We start from the raw sequence: 21705 nt of genomic DNA, 5'->3' as shown, positions 1-21705 counted from the left end.
GAAGATGCAACTATCCTTTTATAAGCTGCTTAATATGGATAAAGTGCAATATTTAACACATTAGAAATATAAATATGCAGTTGTTTTTAAAATCTTAAAAATAAGATTAACACACTAATGGTGAATTTCTGCTGTAGAAGTAAAGTGATGTCCATGCTGCCTTACCAGAGAGGCTGCGTTTCATTGGCTGATGCCCATTCTACGTGGTCACGTTGGACTAATTACCTCGTTCGTTTGTGAGTTTACATCATTCACAACAAACATCAATTAGAACAAATATATTTCATAAAATTTTAACAAATGGCTTCTACCTCAATAATTATGTGAAATTAAATTAATTATATCCCAACTTCAGAAGATTTGCCTTTACCTTTACAGAGCTCTTTGGTTCCTCCTGTCAGTCTGTAGCTTCTCATATTGAGGTCAAAGTTCAGATCTACCATAACTGACTGACACCTGCTGGCCTCAGGTTTGCAACCAGCTTGTGACTGAGAAACCAGTAACCTCCTCCCAGATGATGACATGAACTTGTTAGTTCCTCTGTCCATTTAGTAGCTGATATATTGTGAAAATCCGGTAGAAATGATGAACTAATGGAGTCATGTTTACATCGGCGAGGCTTTGCTTGTGAGACTTGCGGTTACGTGGGTCGGTTGTGGGCGGAGCTTGGTAAGGTCCATACTGATGAAACATTTCCAGTCAATGTTTCACACAGGAAGATCATTAGTGGTACACCGCCTCCAACCTCAACTTCCTCCAGGACCATATGACAGGTTGACATGTAGATTTGAATGATAAGTTTCCATATGAAGGAAACTTTCATGAAACATTTTGAACTAATCTTTTATTAGCTCATTTAGTTATTCTTACTATGACTATTTTTGATGTCTGCTGTACCATTTGGTCATCTGGTATATTTTCATTAAACAAAACAAAGGCTACTGAAACAATGACAGGATGTGGAACCCAGGAAGTGTTTTAAGCAGAATTAGAGCTCAGTGTTATGATGTCGCTGAGCCGTCAGTGGTTATTTTAGACAAGCTTGTATTGCATTTCAGTTGCTCTAAAACTTATTACTAGCATCTTTATTGGACCTTTTTCTGTTTCGTTTCTCCTTGAGTCGACCGTTTTGCTCGAACATCGTCATTGTGCTTCATCTTTAGTATTCTTTGGTTCCATCAGGACCAGCTGTGATCCATCAGACGTCCCTCTGCTCTCATCGGCACAGCTTCCTTTACATGGACCCATATTCAGAGGCAGCTAAACGGGTCAGAGGAGTTGGAAACCAAGCTGCCATGTTGTTACACTTCAGTCTCTGATTTTCTTTAATTATAATCTTCATATACTCTAGAATTTGTGGCTCTATTATTGCTATAAAAATAAAGGATTTTAACTGTGCAACGATTCCCTGCCTGATTCTTTTATTTCTGCCAAAGCGTGGAGTGGATCGGGTCACACTGGAACACCAGTCGGTGTGTTAGAGCATTCATGCTGCATGTTAGCAGCCTGAGTGACGCGGCAGTAGCCCCGCCCTCTCAGACAGGCCACGCCCTCCGTAATCTCCGTTTCTCTAACATCAGTATTTTACCAGGGTGACAGGATCCACCAGCAGCTCAGGACAAAGTGTGTGTGTGCTTCTTGGATCATAAGGCCGTCTCCTGGACTGTGTGTGCAGTCGGTGCGTCCATGTCCTCGTCCTCCGTCTGAGCTCTGTCGCTCTCCAGCTCCTTGTCCTCCGTGGCCGTGTCCTCCTTGCAGCAGGCCGCCCCGTTGCCGTCCTTCTTGGCCATTTGGTAAGGCTGACTGCTGATTTCTGTGGGCTGCAGAACAGTGATGATAAAAGCGATGGAACCATGGTGTGATGGAGTGAGGAGAGAAAACGGAGAGTGTGAGCTACCTTCAGGGCCAGAGGAGTGATGCAGCACAGCTTCTCCTTGTAGCGTTCTGGCAGGAAGAACAGCAGCGTTCCGAGGACAGGGAACACCGTTCCCGGGGTCAGCTCCCTCTCCTTCATGGGTCCTGACGGGAACAAGACGGTTACACCAGACAGAGAAAACACAGGGGGACAGCAGGGGCTGGAGCTGCTGCCGGCTTCAATAACTAGCAACACTGAAAAGTGTTCTGTGAGGAAAAACTATTTACACCCCTTGAAACATTTTCCATATCATTTCATAAGAAACCTACACAAATTAGTGCATTATTGTAAAGTAGAAGAAAAATAAAAAGCAGTTTTCAACATTTTTCACTCCCTAAATCATTACTTTTGTAACCATGATTAGAACTGGAAGTTCTTTTGGATTTAGTGAGGCAAGAAAAGCTTCTTCATTTGAAAATGTTGCTTATGGAACAATCTTGGAGCCAAAACACAGATTTCCTTTAAAATCAAGGCTAAAAACAGCCTACTGTTGAAAGCTGCCTTTTATTAAACTGGAATCAATACATCTGATGATGATGATGATTACTCTTAATTCATTTGAAAAAAATGTTATGTTCTACTGCTCGTTTCATAATTGCTTACTGTATGTTTTTATGGAGTAAATCACTTTGAACTGCCCTGCTCCTGAAATGTGCTACTGATAAACTGGACTTGATTATTTTGTTATGCGTTTCAATTAAAATGCAATCAGTTACAGACCCTGCAATTAACTTGATTAAATATTTTAATTGGGACCCAACACTAATTAACATCTTGCTAAATGCAACTTATGAGGCATTTAGTTGTCTTGGTGTTTTCATTTGAGGGATAAGAAGGTTAAAAATCCTAAAGCAAGATGCTTCTGTATTCATCTGTAAAATGTGACAACATAAGGTGATATGAGTTGTTCTGCATGGTGCTGGAGCATCGAACACGTTTCATGTTTGTACCTGTTATGAGGCTGACGAGCAGACCCACCACCACCACCGTGGCTGAGTTGTGAGCACTGTACCACATGTAGGACAGTGTGTAGAGAGCTTCCACTCCTGTTGGTCTAAAAACAGTAAATGACTGGTTACATTTACTTCCAACAACTAAAATCATTTTCAATCTCTGTAAGAAATGCAAGCACAAGTCAGAGGTTTAAAGGGCCACTTTCCAGACACATAGTGCCATTTTATAGCGTAATCGTAGCTATGTTAACGTCAATTATTAGAAAAATGCTGCATATCATCACCTCCTTAACATAATGGCCAAAGTCACTTTTTTCTGAGGGGGTGGGAGGGATCACTTCTGGCAAAAAACAACTTTATAAATTTTTTTGGGAAGGTGATTTATCAAATATGACTTTAAAGAAGTGTAACTTTGTAATGCAATGCCTTAAAATTGGGCTTCTGTCTCTTTAAAAACACCAGATCTTTCTGAAACTCCACATTCAGGAAGTCATCACGAGATGGCTCCTCTATTAACCCTTTAACTTATTTACCAGTGCTGATTTGAGAAGTAGCTCGCTTTCACCAGATGTTTGCCAATTGCTCCTGACTAGTCTGAAGGAGCGGACTCCTGGAGGAGTTACAGGGGATGGCTGCTCTAATGTGAAAGCATAGAAACTCCTCCTTGACACTGGGGGTACCAGGGTTTTCGACCTCTCCACTGACGTACCGAAACAGGGTCAAAAGACCCTGAGTCCAAACTGACGACTCTGATGGCTCAAATTAGCATCCCTTCTTCAATTGTAAATGTGGCCATTGACCGTCAGGCCAGAAGGTAGGAATGTGAATAGTCCATGTTGGGGGTGGGTATCTATGATACCTACAACTAGTCAGTTTAGTTTTGAAGCATACATGAAGTGTTTTTGGAGAGATGTGACCTTTTGCAGCTGATCCATGATGTTGTGCTGCATTATCCAGGTCATTTTGCCAAATGTACATAGAGTTTGCAAAACATACAATCTGTTTCAAGAAATATGCAAAGGTTTTTCTAAAAGAAATTAGTAATGTTTTTCTTTTAAATAAAGCTAAGAGGGTATAAAATGACAGTTTAGAAATAAACTAACCAAATTAATTGTGTTGATCCACCTCAAAAAAATCATGCAAAAAGTGTAAGCAAAAGAAATCTGGGAGACTTAGCACATGCAAATTTGCATGCAGCCTTTTGTGCTGTGGAGGATAAATAGGTGACTGCTTCACCTATTTAGTTCACAAGAACTAATGGCATTTATTTCAGTCATAATCTTGCGGGGGGTGACCAAGGTTCCATCACTATGTGACAGCTGGTCAGCAAACCTGGCAAAATGATTGACATGGCAGCACTGAATGCACATGAGCTTTATCAGGCATGCATTGGGGTGCAGGAGAGACGGGTGGACTTCCTGGTTGAGCTTGCAAAAGAGTTCGGTAACTCTCATGTGAGTGAGAAGAAGGCACACAAGGAGAAACTGCTTCGGCAACAACCTTCCACACCCAGCTCAGGCAAAAGGGCGAAGTGTCAGGTCAACCATCGATGCAGGATGCGTGTCCTGAGGCCGAAACATCATCAGTGACCCCTCACACCCCCACCATGGACTGTTCTCCCTGCTGCCCTCTGGAAAGAGGTTCTGCAGCATCCGGTGCAGGTCCACCTGGTTCTGAAACAGCTTTTTCCCACTTGCCATCAGACTGCTGAACTCTTAACTGGACTGCACTCAAAATCTGGTCTCCACTTTATACCTTGCACATGTACAGAGTTAAATAACTTCTATTTTACTGTCAGTCCTGCACTTTATATTTAGATTTATATTCATATTTTATACTGTATTTTATTTTACAACGTTGGAACCTCAAACATTGTCCTGAGCCGTATGCAACGAAATTTTGTTCTGTATACACCCTGTGCATGCAAAATGACAAAGTCAGTCTAAGTCTAAGGAACAATTGTGCAACTGTGAGATGCGTTGAGGCCATTACCAGGGTACTTGTAAGGTAATGGCCTTATTTACAGAACAAAAGCACCTGCTAGATAAAATCCTTCAGGTCAATCGACCCATCTCTGGGGTCCAAAGGTAGAAATGTTAAATGACCTTTCTCTGGTACTTCGTGTGTTGAAGGAGGAGTTAGGTTCAACCAGATGTTTTGCACAGCTGAATGGTTGCCATGGAGATTAAAGGATTTCTCAAACATGCATGAAACAATAAAGGCAACACTCCAGCTATGATTTTGATGATGCAATATAATGTAAAGCTCAAAAATGTTGATTTTACATAATACTGTCCCTTAAACATTCATACCTTTAATTTTTTTAATCTAACTTCAGAGCAGTAAATAACAGAACCAGTGTGCCGTGCTGCAGCATGCAAGGTGTGTTACCGTGGTTTGGCTGTGGGGCTGGTAACCAGGGAGCTCAGGACAGTAGTGGTCATGTTGTGGAACAGTGGCAGAGCGGTGGCGTTGAGCTGGGGTCCTGGTGGGGGCCGAGACATTCGCATCACAAAGCTTCCGATCCCGACCCAGAAGGCCATGGCGAGGCCTGCTGCTAGCCCGACTACTGCTCCCTGGCAACAGGAGACATCACAGTGGTTCAGAGAGGACGTGTGCAACACTGTCTCTCTAGGACAGGTTTCTAGAGGACGTCCTGAATTAAGACTTACAACAGAGTTGGCCCAAGGGAAGAAGATCCCCAGGCAGAAGAGTCCCAGCAGGGGGCCACCCACCATCCCAAAGATACTGAAGGCTGCCTGGAATAACAGCAGTCAACAACAGTCTCACATGATGAGGTTTACACATTAAACCTCTACTACTCTTTTGAAATTCTACTCATCTTACACTACTTGCTATGCAAGAACTGTGCAATTGATGAATTTTGCAGAAAAGTGAAAATGCTTTTTTGTCATAGGTGGTAAATATATTATAAAAGTAAAAATCTGCTTTATACTTTGTGGCAGTTTGTTACCAGAAAAAAAACACTCAGCTCTCGACACCAAATTAACAACAAGTAATATTATTGTTTATACAACATAAGCTCTTTTGAAATACTGCTTAGACCAGGGGTGCCCAAAGTGGGTCCTGGAGGGCCGGCATCCTGCATGTTTTAGTTCTCTCCCTAGTCTAACAAACCTGCATCAAATTATGTTGCACCTAATGAGCATCTAAAAACATGCAACATGCAATAGGTTGCATCTAAAACATGTATCCTGCATGTTTGAGTTCTCTCCCTGGTTTAACAAACCTGCATCAAATGATGGCTCATTAGAAGGCCCAAGAAGAACATTGACATGCTGAAGAGGTTGTTACTACCACCAGCCAGAGAAGTAAAACATGCTGGATGCCGGCCCTTCAGGACCCACTTTGGGCACCACTGGCTTAGACACAAGAAATTTACAGTTGGTAAATTTTGCAAAATGAAAGTCATGGCACTTCATTAGCAGAAAACACAGTCATCTCTTAACAGATTAACAAACATTGTTATTATTCAAAAAACATTTTCAGATGTAAAGATTTTATTACTTTATATTTTTTACAGAATGTGAACCAGGTGAAGCTAAAAAATATGCCACTAAAGGAGCTTTGGGTTGAACATACAGTTTTTGTTTTAATTTTTCTTAAATGGAAAATCTTTTAATTTTTTGTACAGTTTTGGTTTAGCTACTGCTATAATTATTCTTTCAGCAATTGGCCTTTTTTGAGTTTGTATACTCAATTACTAAATTAGCTGACAATAAATGATTACGCTACCAAAACGTGGCAGTGATGCCTCCATAACATTACATAATCTCATGCTCTCCTATGCAGACACTTTGTCTTCACTAATGAATGTTCACTCACCTAAGAATGCCAAGTGGTTGATGTGATTTTAACATACTGATTAATTCAGCTAATAATGGTTTAAACCAACTGAGTAGACTCTGTGTAGAGCACTGGACTAACAGTCACAGTGATGTCAATTGTTGGGGACAGTAACTGTATTTCTACTACAAATGTGTGCAAAACTCTGTAGATATTTAGCAAATGTTAAAATACAATTTTGCAATTGTTTAGTTTCCATTAAATAACAAATTCAGTTAGAATCAGATGTAAATAAGTTTGTTCATGTCATAAGTCATTAAAAAACATGCTGCAACATCATCCTGTCATCAAGTTAGTCAGTGCTGATGCAGTACCAAAATGTTAATTCTACTCCCTTCATCCCAAGGTGATTGGAATATATAAAAGGACAGTACAGTTTTCATGACAGGACTTCAGGTTTTACAGAATCCTCCATCCAGTATGACAACAGCTTAAGACCAGCTAAAAGAACACCAACAGTCTGCAGCTACAGCTTCTACTTTACTCTGTCCTGCTGGTGATGCTAAAGGTTGGAATAGTTACCTGCAGCACTGATCCCATTATGGAGGCAACGTAGGCCATAGCCAGACACACCAGTCCATAGGCTAAAGCTGAGGGGAACAGGACAAGCACAGGCAGGAGGTTTGCTTCTGTTTTACAACCAGAAATCACAAATCAAACAAATAGCCTGCATAACTCGTCAGCCAATTAATTAACATTAATAACTCAAAAGCAACTCGTCTTACCCAGTCCTTTGGACAGAAGAGTGGCCCTTGCTTCAGTCATATTTGGAAAATGAGGCTTTATCAGGTCCTCCATAGTTACTGTTGCCAAGGAGTTGAAAGCTGAGGAGATGGTGCTGGAGGGAGTTAAAAAAAACAAACAAAAAACAACAGACTGAATGATGAAATGATTGAACACAGAAAAGTACAGTTATCAGGACTGAGAGGACAAACCATGAGCAGATGCATCTATTCATGTCCAGCCGGGTTTAGTGTGATTTACCTGAGCGCTCCGCTGAAGAGACAGGCCACAAACAGGCCGGGGAGGCCGGGTAGATCCCTGAACACATCCATAACAAAGTACAGCACCATCTGCATAGAGGAGCTCAGCATCAGCAGGAGCTTAGCACACATGATCCATCATGAAGACCCTGGGCCTCACCTGGTCGTTGCTCTTCACGTAGCCCTTGTCCAGAGGGCTGTCCTCTCCATAGCGAGCAAACATGACCAGACCCATCAGGCAGCCCAAACAGAGGACAATCTGCTGGCACGGGAAAACCACATAGCAGGACCTGACAGGGCACAGAGGTTTTCATTCTTCACTACTATTCACTTTGAACTAATGTAATCCCAATGAGAAGAAATTTATGCTCACATGACAGCCTCCTTCTCCGTACGGGAGCTGAGGTACCTCTGGACCTGGGCCTGGTTCACGCCATACAGCGCCAGCATGAGGAACACTCCCCCGACTCCCAACGTCCAGAAGGTGTGGCGCTCCAGAGGGTCGGGGTTCAGGCTGCAGAGACACAACTGGGCCTGTCACAAAACAGATTTTGCTGGACAATAAATTGCCCCAGAAATTATTTCAATAAATGAGCATATTGTTGTTTTGAAACTATTTAATGAAAATGGCATAATAATGCAAGTTTGCCCTCTGCAAGACTAAAACTTTAATTTTTTTTTACAGAACACTCCACACTGGAACACCTTTTTAATATTCAAAATAAAACAACCAAAACCATAACTAAAATGAATTATGAAGCCTTTAAACAAGATTGCCTTTAGAAACAAAAATACTAATGAATAGAATGGAAATCATTGAGCTCATTTTAATTTAATCATGCGATTAACTGATCAATTCCATTCTCCCATTAAATCTGGAGTTGTGGCGCTGACCCAGACTGCTGTATTGTTCCTCCAGGTCGATCCAGTCAATACTCACTCGAGTCCAGCAATGCGACTGCCGTTCACCGCTTTCCTCCACACCTCGACTATCCCTCCAGCCTGATTGGCTCCCACTACGATGACAGCCAGCTGCCCCGCAAACATCACCACGGTCTGGAACACGTCAGTCCAGATCACTGCCTTCAGCCCCCCCTACAGGGCAGGAGGACACCACCAGGTTAGAAAAAATGCTTTTTTTAGTTTTTGAAATCTTCAACCATTGTTTTCAGTTTTAACAAATTAATAAAGCTGGATTCAGTCGTTACAAATGACACAAGTGAGAAAAACTAAACTTACCAGAGCAGTATACAGAGTACACACTAACCCCATGGCCAACACTGCTCCCCACAGGTCAAAACCTGTCACTGCAAGTCAGAAGAAGAGTTAAAACCCACACATACACTCAGAGCATAACTCAGAAATATGAACTTACAGACTTACAGTCAGCTGGTAGTGCAATGTGCTAAAACCTGACTGAAGGTAATGTCTAATGTATTCACCTGCATTAAGTGCCAGAGCTGGAGCATAAAGTACAACCCCCATATAAATGACCTGCAGAGAGAAAGGACTGATCGATTCAAATTCACATACACAGAAGGAGTTCAAAGTTCATGGAGTAGTTCCTAAAGACCCAGCACCTGTTAATACCCCTGTGGGTTGTAAGGTGGATTGAATTCTGATAGTGTGTCAACATGTCTCAGGCTGCGTTACTGCACTGTGAAAGTATTCAATGCATTTCTACAGATCGTGTCACGTAAACATGTAAAACTTTAATATAAAGTGTTTTTAGATCATCTTAACAAGGAGATTTATTGTGAAGTGGAAAAAATGTGGTTTTTATTTATTTAAAAAAAAAAAAAAAAATCTAAAAAGTGCGGTGTATGTTTGTATTTAGAACCCCATAAGAAAGTCCTTAAAGTGTTTTAAAGTCTGAATCTGAAATCCTTTGCAGGATTTGCTCTTATTTTTTTAAAGTTCAAAGTGTGAATAAATCACTGTTCACACATTAACATTAGCAACAATGGAGTGGGTCTGTTTATTTGCTTCGGGATAAACAACAAACTCATGTGGGGAGATGGTAATGATGGTATAAAATCATGAAGAGAGTAACATTTGCTGGAACAAGGTTTCAATCAGACAAACAGGTGAATTTAATAATTTTGCTACAAAAAACATTGAAATATGAAGCAGATCAAGGTACCATCTGAAAGATGAAGGTCGCAGTCCCACATATGCGAACCATCTTGTTAAAACGCAGTTCCAGATACTGTTGGGGAGAACGTAAAAGAACAAACAACTAAATGAAAAAAATCCCTAACATCATCTCAGAGACAATCTGTGTCAGTCAATGGAGCGGATCAGAACTGCCGCAAGAAGTTCTGATCGAAGATACAAATGGTTTCTGTAGAAAGGACATTAATGCAGTCATTCCCCAGTAAATGACTGATCACAGAGGAGGATAAATGTCCTTCATAAACACTGAAGATGGGAACATGTGTTCGTTCCGCTAGGTTAGGAGAGATAAGATGTTCAACTCTGAGATCATACTTGAGAAAGATAAAAGGTGGAGCAGGTGTGAGCAAAGTGATCTGACAGAATGTGAAGATGTTTAAAATTCATAAAAACCAAGCCATGAAACTATTAATGATGCAGCAAATTAAAATTGCATGCTTGATAAGGGCTCAACACAAAGACAGATGAGATTCTAACATGGGGTTTTTTAATGACAAACAGGAGCAAAAACAGGGAGGAAGATATGCAGCCATTACAGCGCCCTTCAGAGTACCAACACCCTTAGAGAGGCTTTAAATAAGTTCATGTTTTATTGTTGGAGCATAATCTCAGGTTATGTTCCCGCAATAAATACAGTTAATTTATCCAAAAGTATTTCTGCACATTTTCTGAACAGGTTGTTAATAACTGTAGGGGGCGTTGTACACGCAGGTACCTCGTAGGCGCTGGACAGCCGAAGCCTGTAGAAGATTGGGATGAAGACATGGGCTGGGATGAGCAGGCCCAAGAAGTAGGAGCAGCCCAGGAACCAGTACTGTGTCCCAAACGCGTACACCTCAGACGGAGCACCCAGGATGGCCACGGCCGATTGGAAGGTGGCCAGCAGGGACAGGGACACGGGCAGGCAGCTCATGGAACGGTCAGCCAACAGAAACTCCTGAGACAAGCAGGAAGTTTGCGTCAGATTTTAAAACACAGGGAAGCCTGACAGAAACGGAGGTCGGAGTTCACCTGGGTGGTGCGCTGGCGGCCCCCAGAGAAGGCGTAGAAGAGGCCGATGCCGGCAGAGGCCACCAGCAGCAGGACAAAGATGACGTAGTCCACCGTGGTGAAGTGCATCTGGACCACCTCCCCCATGGTGGTGCTGCATTCAGGGGGCTAGGAGCCTCAGGTGCTGGTTATGATGCTGAGGAAAGCCGTCTACCCATGGTGACCTTCACTGTGGAACAAAGGAACACCAGACATTTCGCCAATGAATATGAGGACATCACATAAACCTTATTGAATGTCTTCAATAAGGTTTACCACAGATGAAAACAATCCAGCATGATGTATGAGCTGGTTTTCCATTCAGATTCCTGGTTTGGTTCTCTTTAATTGAATTCTGGTTCGTTTCTCTAGAAAGTCTCCGCTTCATTTTGGGAGTTGTGAATGAATAATCAAACTCTGAGGCACACACACACAAAACAAAAACTCTGATCTAACTACAAACCTAGGTGTTTGTTTGGTTGAAATGAACCAAACATGCATATGTGAAGACCAAGCAGACCAGATACCGCTCCAAAAGCATTAAGTGGGCTACTGAAAATGAAAACGTGACAATCGTTGCCTTTTTTGTCCCCAATTGAACCAAAACTACCAGATTAACAGGTGTGAAACACCATTATGGTCCTAAAAGGAGTTTAATGACGGACATATTTTGCAACAGTTGTTTCTGGGACACTGGGTCAATCTTTAGCAGCCAGGAGGAGCAGTTAAACTTTGAACTATGACTTGACATTTCTAGAACTTCTAAAATAGCAGGAGGAAGAAAAAAAAAAAAAAAAAAAACACCTTAAGAACACCTGATAGAAATCACTGAACGGTAGTTTCTATGTGTTGGCACTCCTGCTTTCTTTACACCTTTCTGTGACATCATCTGTCTAGAGCTAATTTTCACAGAACATAGCAATGCTGATGAGGTCAAATTCTGGACAGAAAGGGCTTCTGTCTCTCAGTGGAGCCCAATACTTATTAGGAAACCTATTGAATGAAAGCATCTACCCATAGACTGGAACATGTGGGTACCATGGACATGATGTCTGATAAGGGTTGTGTTCCCTTCTACTTTATAAAAAATGCGAGTCAATGTTTTACAGGCCATTCAATATGGATGATAGCCTTTAGACATCACTTTTTTGTTTCTTTTGGGGAGCAGTGGTTGCAACAAAACCAAACAAAATCCAGCTATATGTTTAATTAAGAGACATAACTCCGTGCTTTCACAGAACTCACTTCAGGTGATTTTCTTTGGTCAACAACCGAGACGGATCCTTTTTCACTCCATGCTGAGCTCTGGATCAAAGAGCTCTTCCTTTCACAGCTTGCTCTCAACAGGTCTTACTGGATACTCCAGATCAGGAACCGTAGCGGGAGAGGAGTCACAGCTGATAGTGGTGAGAAAACTCACCCATTACTTACTTCATCCTTTCAGGTAAAGTGAAGCAGGTCTTCACCTTAACATTTGTTGTTTCGTTTGTTTATTTAAAGTGTCTTCCAGTTCCAGTGTTACTTGTTCATTAGAATTTAAAGTTTATTAATCATTAAGAAAGTTTCTGCACTCTCATGCCATTACCATTATATTACTGGAAAATGGTTTCAAAACAATATCATTTATCACAATAACTTCTGGGACAATTTATTGTGCAGGAAAAAGTTTTTATTGTGCCAGGTAACACACAATATAAAGGTATTGTGTGTTACACTGGCCTTTTGGCCTGTATCAGGGTCTTGTGTGAGCATCTCTTGCTGACAGACTTTGTCCAACTTGCTAAATATTACAGTAACATGTAAAATGCAAGTTCATAGCAATTTGAATATATTAGATATACTGATATTGTTTGCAACAGACTGGTGATCCGTCCCCGCCTCTCGCCCGAAACGTTCGCTGGAGATAGGCACCAGCACCCCTTCCAGCCCCTCTAGGGATAAAGGTGTACAGAAAATAGATAGATGGATGGATACTGATATTGCAGTGATCATACATTTGTGATTGTGCAGCCTTATAAGGAATATTAATCCGGTCCAGATCAAAGTGTGATTATGAAAAAATGGTGAGACTTCATTCTGAGTTAAACGACTCTGAAGTCCGTTGACTGAAACAATAATGCGTGGAAATCCGTGCAAGAATGTGCTCTGCTCCCACATAAGGTCTCCGTTCCCACGGACAGACCAACAGCCTTTAAAGTGGTCCTTGAAGGTTTTTCACATGCTGGTCACCTCATTGAGAAGAGTCTATAACAGTTAATTCTTGCAGATTTGAGATTCTGACATCATTTCTGTTTTTTCACTTCTGTTAGAAAACAAAAAAAATCTCAAGATTTCCAATTATGAAGGCAAGTCTGAGATTAAATCCTCGTGTAAACCCATCAAACACCGTTACTGCAGTCTGCCGACAGGCCTGACTCGATGATATTCTGTCCTAGCTTGATCAAGCACCGGACATGACTGCAGTAAATCCCACACTTATTTTGGCTAATTATCTCTGATTTACTTGACTGTAAGTATATTCCTCATCCCTACCGGTTATAACATGGGATTTTTCTTCTACCCTGAAGTTATCTTCAAAGGATCAATCTGAACCAGTAGTAGAGGCAATAACAAATCTGAAATGTAAGTCTTTGATTCACTACTGATTTGTCAGGTTTCTCACAAAGATGTCAAATTTAGTCATTGGCCAAAAAGACAAGGGGAAAAAAAACAAAACATTCTTTCATGCCAAATAAATCACTTGTCAAATAATGAATTAGGCCATTATTTGAAGATGAAGATATTGTTTTTATTGCATGAAATTAGGGCTGAAATAAGTGATATAAGTGTGATGAATGAATTGTTGAAATGTTTGTCAAGTAATTTAGTAAACCAATTGTTAGAATATGCAGACGGAAAAAAAAGTCATTTGCCAAAATAACATACTTCGCAGTAATTAAGCCAAATCTGTACTTGTGTGTATATATATATATATATATACACACACACAGTATATATCACATTTTACGTTTGAGACAAAAACCTATGTCTGCAATTATTCTTAATATTTGCTTAAAAAGCCATTTCAGTTCACACAAACATTCTGATGTATTCAACTTTTAGCTGGCGTGAATTGAACCAAATAAAATCCAGCATAAAAAAAAATGTCTTGAGAAAATAATTCACAGCAGACTCAACTGTGGCTAGATTTTCCACCAAACACATCCTGGTCTGACTAAGTTTTCTGTTCCTGCAAACGTTTCCCTTACGTTTCTTTGAATGCATCAAACTGAGGTGTCATAGTAATGACCTGGACAGCTGGACCTCAGAGCGCCGCTGTGCTGACCTTTCCAAGGGTTCAGATTTATTACACTGCCTCTACTGTCTGATAGAGCAGGTTCTGACTGAATGAAATACAGTACAAGGCAGTGCATCTCTGTGTGTGTCACTAAAGTAACCCCGCTACTTCTTCGTATGAATAGAGCGTTGTTAATGCATTGTACAGCACACAGAAATGTTGCTCACAGCAAACCATTAGCTTCTGCACTAGTTAGCTGAAACCCACTTAGCCAGAGAGCTGCTTCATTACTACACATGTACTAAAGGAACAGTGTTCAACAAGGAAGAGCTCCATCAGCTCACTATGAAGGTAGTTGATGCACAGTAGAAACCCAGATTCAATACTGTATACATAAATGTTCATTTATTTCAATTTAATTAAAAACATGAGGAAATTCTGAGTTCTCTCACAGCGATTTAATTTTCATTTTTTGAACCGATTATAAATTCTTGTGATATTAGATTTTTTTTTTACTGAGAAAAAAGAAAATAAAATCAAAATAAATCTGGAGTGTAAATGCCACTATAGTAAAACAACAACGTTCTTAAAGCTGTGGCCATCAGTATCGTTTCCCGGCAACAGGGAAATGATAAGTGTGTGTGAACCGACTTGCTCTGTGCTGGTGGAAGCTTCCCTCTAATGTGGGACTTGGTGTCAGCCTGGAGGAGTGGAAAGGTGTGCAGCTGGACGCAGGGTGCTGAATGAGGTTGGGGCTTTGTTCAAGGCTTTTAAATGAGTTCAAGGCAAACCACACGTATCCACTCCATCCCATCAGACTCACCACAGATCAAACAATTCATGTAATGCATCGTGTGTGGGGGCACTGAAAAACTGTAGTGGGTAAAAGGTGAGTGAGTATCGACCCATATAGCTTTTTTAGTGTGCAAAAATAGTAACTCTGTGGATTGTCAGATTTTTTTTTTGTTTAATAAAACTACAGGTGAATCCAGGAAACACCAGAAACAAAACTAAAACCTAGCAGAATTAGAAAAAACTAAACAAGGATGACAATCAACTGTTTACAGCACAGTATATTATTTATAGTGGATTTATCTGGAGTGTTCATTTGTCTTCATGCTGTAATAGAATCCAGGAATGCTGGTTAACCAGTGAATGGACCTCTGCTGAATTAGGTCAGTCACTTCGAAAGATGGTGAATATTTATGCAGTCACTTATTGTTTGTAGTCTTATGTACAGTAGAAATTAGTTTTCACTTTGAGATTAAAGTTAAAAAACGTTGATCATGACTGATTAGTGGAAGTAATAAGGGTAAAACATCTCAGGGTGGATATTTTTTAAAGCCACTACATGTGCTTTTCTAAATATAAGCTTCCACTGATTAATCAGCATGCTATAAGGTAGAGCTGCCACCAGGCTGTACATGTAGCTTTCTATGCTGACAATCTGAAAGTTATACATTTCAATTAATTTCTTGATAACTCCAGCATCAGGTGATTTTCTTCCCAGTTCTTATATATTCCACCAGAACTCAGTCTTACAGAGTTTCTAGAATCAGGAAACTTGACCTTTTAAGAACCAATCTTTCAGATACTGTATCTACTGTAAATAGTTTATGCCATGTACTTCTTATTTAATCGTCCACTTCTTTAAGGTCACACAGATATAGTCTAAAGATGGTCGTTTGAGGATCACGTGTAGGAGGAAACTTTATTTTTATTGTTTTAATTCTTCTCCCCATTGGTGAAAACAAAGACACAATCAACACTTCTCAGCCACAATACAATAAGCCCTAAATCAATCCAGAAGAGAAAATTGGTAGAGCAACAGATCAACAAATGTTTCATCTCCATCTTATGATCTTCTCCTTTCCAACCTTTACATCATTTACTAGCAAAAAATCAAAGTCAACATTAACATGTAGCAATGTTTAATCTAAAAAGTTAAAGGGGATTGCAAATAAAGAGTATTGCAATAAATAACTAAAATAAGGTAGCATTTTCACACTTTAGGTAGTTCCTCATTCACTTCAGATAAAATTGGATCCCATTTTTAGAGTATGTCTCGGTAAGAGGCAATTTTATTCAAGTCAGTTATCTTTAATACACATTTTTAAAAAGACTAGCTGAAGAAATAAAAACCTAACCTAAATGTTTGATAAAAAAAAAAATAGAAATCTGTTCTCTCATTTTGTCATGTTGAGGATGAACAGGTCCTTATATTCAGGCTGATTCACTCATAATTCAGTGTCTGCTTACTGTCAAACACAAAACTGATCGGGTAAAGTCAAGACTGGAGGGAAAATCTGTGCAAACCAAACCAGTGTTCAACTGTTCTCAGTCACAAGAGTTGCAATTAAAACCTAATTTAACTGATTTTACAGTGAAATATTACATGAAGCTGATAGACTTAACAGAACTCTGGATCAAACTTCAAGTTGTACCATTGCAATAGAAAATGGTGCAATCAAGTAACTGTTACATTCAGTTGTTATAAAAATGCTGTATATATATAATATATGACAAGAAGAAATAATTTGACTTGAAATGTAATGCTTTGAAATTGGGCCTCTGCCTCTTGAAAAACTCCTGCTCCTTCTGAAACTCCACCTTCAGGACATCACAACATGGCTACTCTATTAACCCTTTCACAATATTTTTACCAGCGTTGCACTGAGGAGTAGCTGGTATAATGAGCTCAACTGATTCACAGTTCTACCAGGTGTTTGCTAATTGCTGTTGGCTAGTCTGGAGGAGCTGAGTGGGGGAGGAGCTTCGACTCAAAGGCAGTGCTAGATCCACATGCATTATGTACAATTATTTCATACATGCATGAAATAATCAAGGCAACACTCCATGTGTGTTTTTAATGAGGGAATGAGGTAGGCATTTAATAGGTCATAGTTATTATGTTAGTAAGAGGTAGGTCATAATTTTATAATTATGACCCAATTATTAAATTAGGACAGGTCAAAGGCGTTTCCACAGAATACCACCGGCCCTTTAAGAGTGGACAATGATTGTTTACACACGTGCAGCTGGTTGGCAGCCAGCCACCTCTGGAATCTGTGCCACCAACTGGTTCGGCTGGTTGTATTTGATCAACCCTAAAGGTCCAGTAACGTGATTAATCAATAAACAGCCAACTGTTGCCAGGCTTGTGTGGTAAAGTTCTAACAGCAGACTGTGAGCCATGATGCTGCATATTTAGAACCAATCAGAAAGTCTATCAAGAACAACAAAGATAAAGAGCCCTGTGGCAAATGAAACATTGAGCTGGTGCTTCTGATTTATATGCCATTATTGCTTTAAGAGTTTTGTGAGCTATAAAGCCAATGCTCTCCGTCACGATCTGATAAAGCGAAGCAAAACATGACCCTGAACATTGCCATAGTCTTTGGTGATAATTGGTAACATAACAGCAGATAGGATAGTGGAATGAAACTTTGTGTCTAATGATTAGTAGAACATGGCTCATCCGAGGTCAGCCTGGCCTTGCTAGAAGATTACCTGAGGAGCAATCCCTTCCACACGTTTCTGGAAACCCAAACACAACCATAAGCTATTTCTTAATACACAGGACACATTTCAGATGACTCATCACCAGTTTTCCCTCACATTAGAAATTTCTCTGCAGTTAAACTGAAAAGGTTTAAAGGATCCGTTTTTAGCATGAATTGGTTGAAGTTATGTCTCATTTAAGGACTGTAGTGTCTTATTAATTTAGAAATTTAACATCATACGAGCATCACGGCGAATGTTGCAATGCTCCGCTTGTGAAAGTAAATCTGGTGGTTGGGCCTCACCTTGACATGGACAATAATTTCAAGTGTCACACTGCTGGACAGGACATGTAAAAAAAAAAAAAAAAAAAAAGAAAGAAAAAATAGCCTTCATACATACAGCAGGCGAATGAGAATCCAACCTCCCCCCCTGTATTTTCTTGCTTCAGCCCAGCTGATTTCAATGGACAGGTGCTTACAATCAGCTGAATCAGGTGTAGTAAAGAAGGGAAACATCTAAAACCTGTCGGGCAGTGTGCCTCGACAACCAGCGTTGGGAAACAATGCTCTAAAGTGCTTTGGTTTAGAGAAAAGCTCAAGGTGTCCAGGCAAGACAAGCCCCGATCATCAAGTCCCACCACTGTACTCAACAGCTGGTCTGAGCTAAGCTGCTGTGTTTGTCCATTACAACCAAATATCTTTACTTTGGTATCATTTGTCCAATGGATATTATTCCAAAATGTATACAATTCATTTATATGCAACTGTGCAAACAAGCTGTACTTGTTCAGTGTTGCTTTGAATGTCTGTTACTGTAACATTTATGTGAGGCCTTTAAGTGAGAATGAGATGGATCTCTGGGATTTTTTGCAGGTTTTACAGCTGAGGCATAGTCTGGTCTGGTCTGGGGGTGAACTAGCAGGAACATAAAGTCCTGGAAAAACTAGCAACTGTGTTAAATATTTACCATGTGTGATGAGTTTCTCTTTACCAGCAACACCTGGCTGTTGCTTTTCTACTTAAATACTATGGAAGCAAGAAAACAATGAGTTAAAGTTATTAATATTGTCCATGCTCGTCTAAAGCCAAAACAATGCTCAATGCTGCAACAGTTGGTTGCAGCACTTAATCTGACTTGTCAGTCTGGCCAAGGACAATCCCCAGTTAAATGCGGAATATAAGGCAAGATTTAATTTGCAAGACAATATACAACGCTGAAAAAGAAAAGTAGAAAGTGTGCACTAAACAACTCAGCCAATCAGAAGCCGATCAAGCAATCAACCCAAAAAGCAAACATTTGTGTGGAGCACTACCGGTCAAAATCCAATGAAAAACAACAACAACAAAAAAAACGACACAACAATATAGACCCCACCTCTAGAAATACAAGAGTACAAAACTTAAACTTAAACCAGGTTTCTGAATACAGCTATACTCTGCCAGCCAATAACAACATGATTCTGTTTCGTATAGTACCGTCTTCTTTAAGTATTAAACTCTGACATAGCAGATCCAGACTGCATAATTAGACCCCACGCGCTCGGTAATTCATTTCAGCCACGCCGGCTTCCGTTCGTAATAAAAGCGACCCTTGCGGCCGGTGTTCGGCTTTTCGCTCAGCAGTAACTGTTAAACAGAATCAGGCCCAAGGCAAATGACACCTAGAAAAGCAAAAGTCCGCTTATCTGTTCGATATGAGCCACATTGTGTTGCTCAATAACTATGCTGCCTCGTGCGCCAGTGTGATTTTAATCAACCAAACCGGCTACATTCAAGTCAGCGGTTAAGACACAATACATACAATTTTAGTTCGTTTTAATATTAAAGTACGTTCAGTAAGCAATGCTTATTGGTAAAGTCTTACCTCTGCCTCTCTTCAACGCCTACAGAAATAAGCACCACTGCGGTGTATTTGCTACATGTGTACCTCCATGGACCGCCCTTTATCCTTGACACTTGCTGCTTTCAGGTACGCCTCGTAAACTACAGCTTACAACTCTAGTCAGAGAAATAACTTTATGTTGCGCTTGGTTATGCGAGTTATGCTCAGTTTTGATTATTGAAATCGTGTTGGTTTAGAAACACCTTAGAAAAATTAAGCAACACGCTTGGTAAGAAAGCCCTACATCCATTATGCAATTATAAATGCAAAAAGGTTATTTTACATCGGATATGTATGTCTTACATGTTTGGTGGCAGTGGTTTTCGGAAAGCAGTTAACATGGTTTCAAACGCCTTTACGATTCTAGCCATCATTGTTCGGCTTTGCTAATCCGAATCTTTAATTCCAATCTTTACGACGCACGTGAAGGCAACACAACACGTGCTCTCGCGGCCTCAAATTCTCTCAAATTAATACATTGATTTTTGTCAACTTGGAGTAGCGCAAGCCGCGTGACAGTCGGGATTACGCCAGCAAGGTTAGGTAAAACAGAGCAGGTTGTAGTATCTCAATGACGTAGGTTTGCAGAGGTTAGGAGGGATGTCGTCACCATGGTGACTAATTACCCCAGTTGTGGCGGTACATTTAGCGCCAGCTGCGCCATAATATAAGCATCCTACCTGCTCATTTGTTACGTCCCAAGCAGGAGGGAATGCATTTTGTCGGGGATATCCGCCGCCTAGTCCAGCTGGCGGAGAAAGCGAGAAACCACACCAGGGACCTCTGTCCTCCCCGACGACTCCCAGTGCGCGTTATGGAAGCGCAGCCACATCCCTCTTCCTCTGCCTCCTCCGGCTGGTGACTCACGTCTCAACAAATGTATCCTGACACCAGCGTAGCGCCAGGCTGATGACGAGGGTGTCAAAACGTACAATATATGCACAGGTTGTGACTCATATAAAACAGTTTTAAGATCCTATTATTATTCGATTCAAATTCAAAACGACTTTTTTTTTTATCCCGAAGGAAAATTAAGTGTGTTGTAGCTCATATTAATTCAAAATTCTTCAAAGAGTTATTGTAGATGGTGATGGATGTAGGAAGGAAAGATCTCCTGTTGCGGTCTGTATTACACCAAAATTAAAAAAAGCATCTTTGTAAATGTCCAAATTCCATACATATCCTGGTATTATGGCATTTAGAGTTCTTATTTAATTTACTGTCAATTTTAAGCCATTAACGCAGAAGTTCACAATTATGAATGAAATTCAAAGTTAGTATTTGTACAGAAGGCAGGCTTTAGACCATAGAAGTGGAAACAGCTACATATTATTGGAGTATGAATAAAGAAATGGATTGATAATCAATGGAAGTATGATGGACAACCAAATAGATGGATAGATGATGGACAAAAGTAATCCATGTTATAGCTGAAATATGTCACTTTTTATATATATATATTTTTTTTACATATTTGATGAAACAGACACAAAGTTATTACAGTACAATATGAGACAGATAATTTGTTTTAAAAAAATCTAGCTCTTCTCTGTGGTCCTTCTGTCAGAAATACTCCAGTCCAGACCAGAAATGACCACTCAGCCAGGAGGGTCTTGTTGCTGTTAATAATCCTCAGGTATACAGGTATAGTTTTTGTTTATCCTCACTCTTAATCAGTGGCTTTACTAACTAGTCTGAACATGTGATTGACAGCACTAAGACCCGCCTCCTGGTTCTGATTGGTTGTGTGTGACGGGGAGCAGAGCATTTCTGCGGATGGAAGTCGGTTCACAGGGAGCAGGCAGAAGAATGAAGAGTTTTTTCAGATGATCTGTCTCCGTTTACATTATCAGGACAGCAAAAAACAAAAAGTTGATTTGGTGGTTAGTTGCACTGTAAAGATTTAATAGTTGTGATGACTTCCTGAAGGCGGAGTGTTGTAAAGAGCAGGAGCTTCTTAGAGAGACAGAATCCCAATTTTAAGGTGTTTCATGGACAATGTGGACTTGTTTCTGATGTCAATCTTACAACCATTTTGGGTAAATACTTTATTCATACAAATGTAGCTCATTCATATGGAGCCCCTTAGGGAACATGAGGAAATTCTTTCTTTTGCAATAA

General features: G+C 40.3%; 1 protein-coding gene across 4 annotated transcripts; it reads right to left on the bottom strand.

Moving 5' to 3' along the window:
- Positions 1 to 645: 645 nt before the first annotated feature.
- On the bottom strand, positions 646 to 20452 carry LOC102229267 (sodium-dependent multivitamin transporter-like). 4 transcript variants are annotated; one of them, XM_023348298.1, is made up of 17 exons: positions 20265 to 20452; positions 10905 to 11112; positions 10609 to 10830; positions 9862 to 9927; positions 9161 to 9212; positions 8958 to 9025; positions 8659 to 8813; positions 8092 to 8232; positions 7879 to 8008; positions 7720 to 7808; positions 7461 to 7573; positions 7258 to 7364; positions 5541 to 5627; positions 5260 to 5444; positions 2866 to 2969; positions 1898 to 2019; positions 646 to 1820 (listed from the first exon to the last, which is right to left on the bottom strand). In XM_023348298.1, exons 2-17 carry the CDS (start codon positions 11028 to 11030, stop codon positions 1644 to 1646), a joined length of 1944 nt encoding a protein of 647 aa, XP_023204066.1. In that variant the 5' UTR covers positions 11031 to 11112; positions 20265 to 20452; the 3' UTR covers positions 646 to 1643. The 4 variants fall into 4 exon arrangements, with proteins under 4 accessions (XP_023204066.1, XP_014328283.1, XP_023204067.1 ...); XM_014472797.2 differs by having other exon boundaries at positions 7258 to 7325; XM_023348299.1 differs by lacking the exon at positions 20265 to 20452 and adding an exon at positions 19567 to 19654.
- Positions 20453 to 21705: the final 1253 nt, after the last annotated feature.

Source organism: Xiphophorus maculatus, chromosome 15 (genome assembly GCF_002775205.1).
Source record: "Xiphophorus maculatus strain JP 163 A chromosome 15, X_maculatus-5.0-male, whole genome shotgun sequence".
NCBI classification, from domain to species: domain Eukaryota; kingdom Metazoa; phylum Chordata; class Actinopteri; order Cyprinodontiformes; family Poeciliidae; genus Xiphophorus; species Xiphophorus maculatus.
The sequence above is the reverse complement of the archived record's forward strand: the minus strand, read 5'-3'. Positions and strand labels throughout refer to the sequence as shown.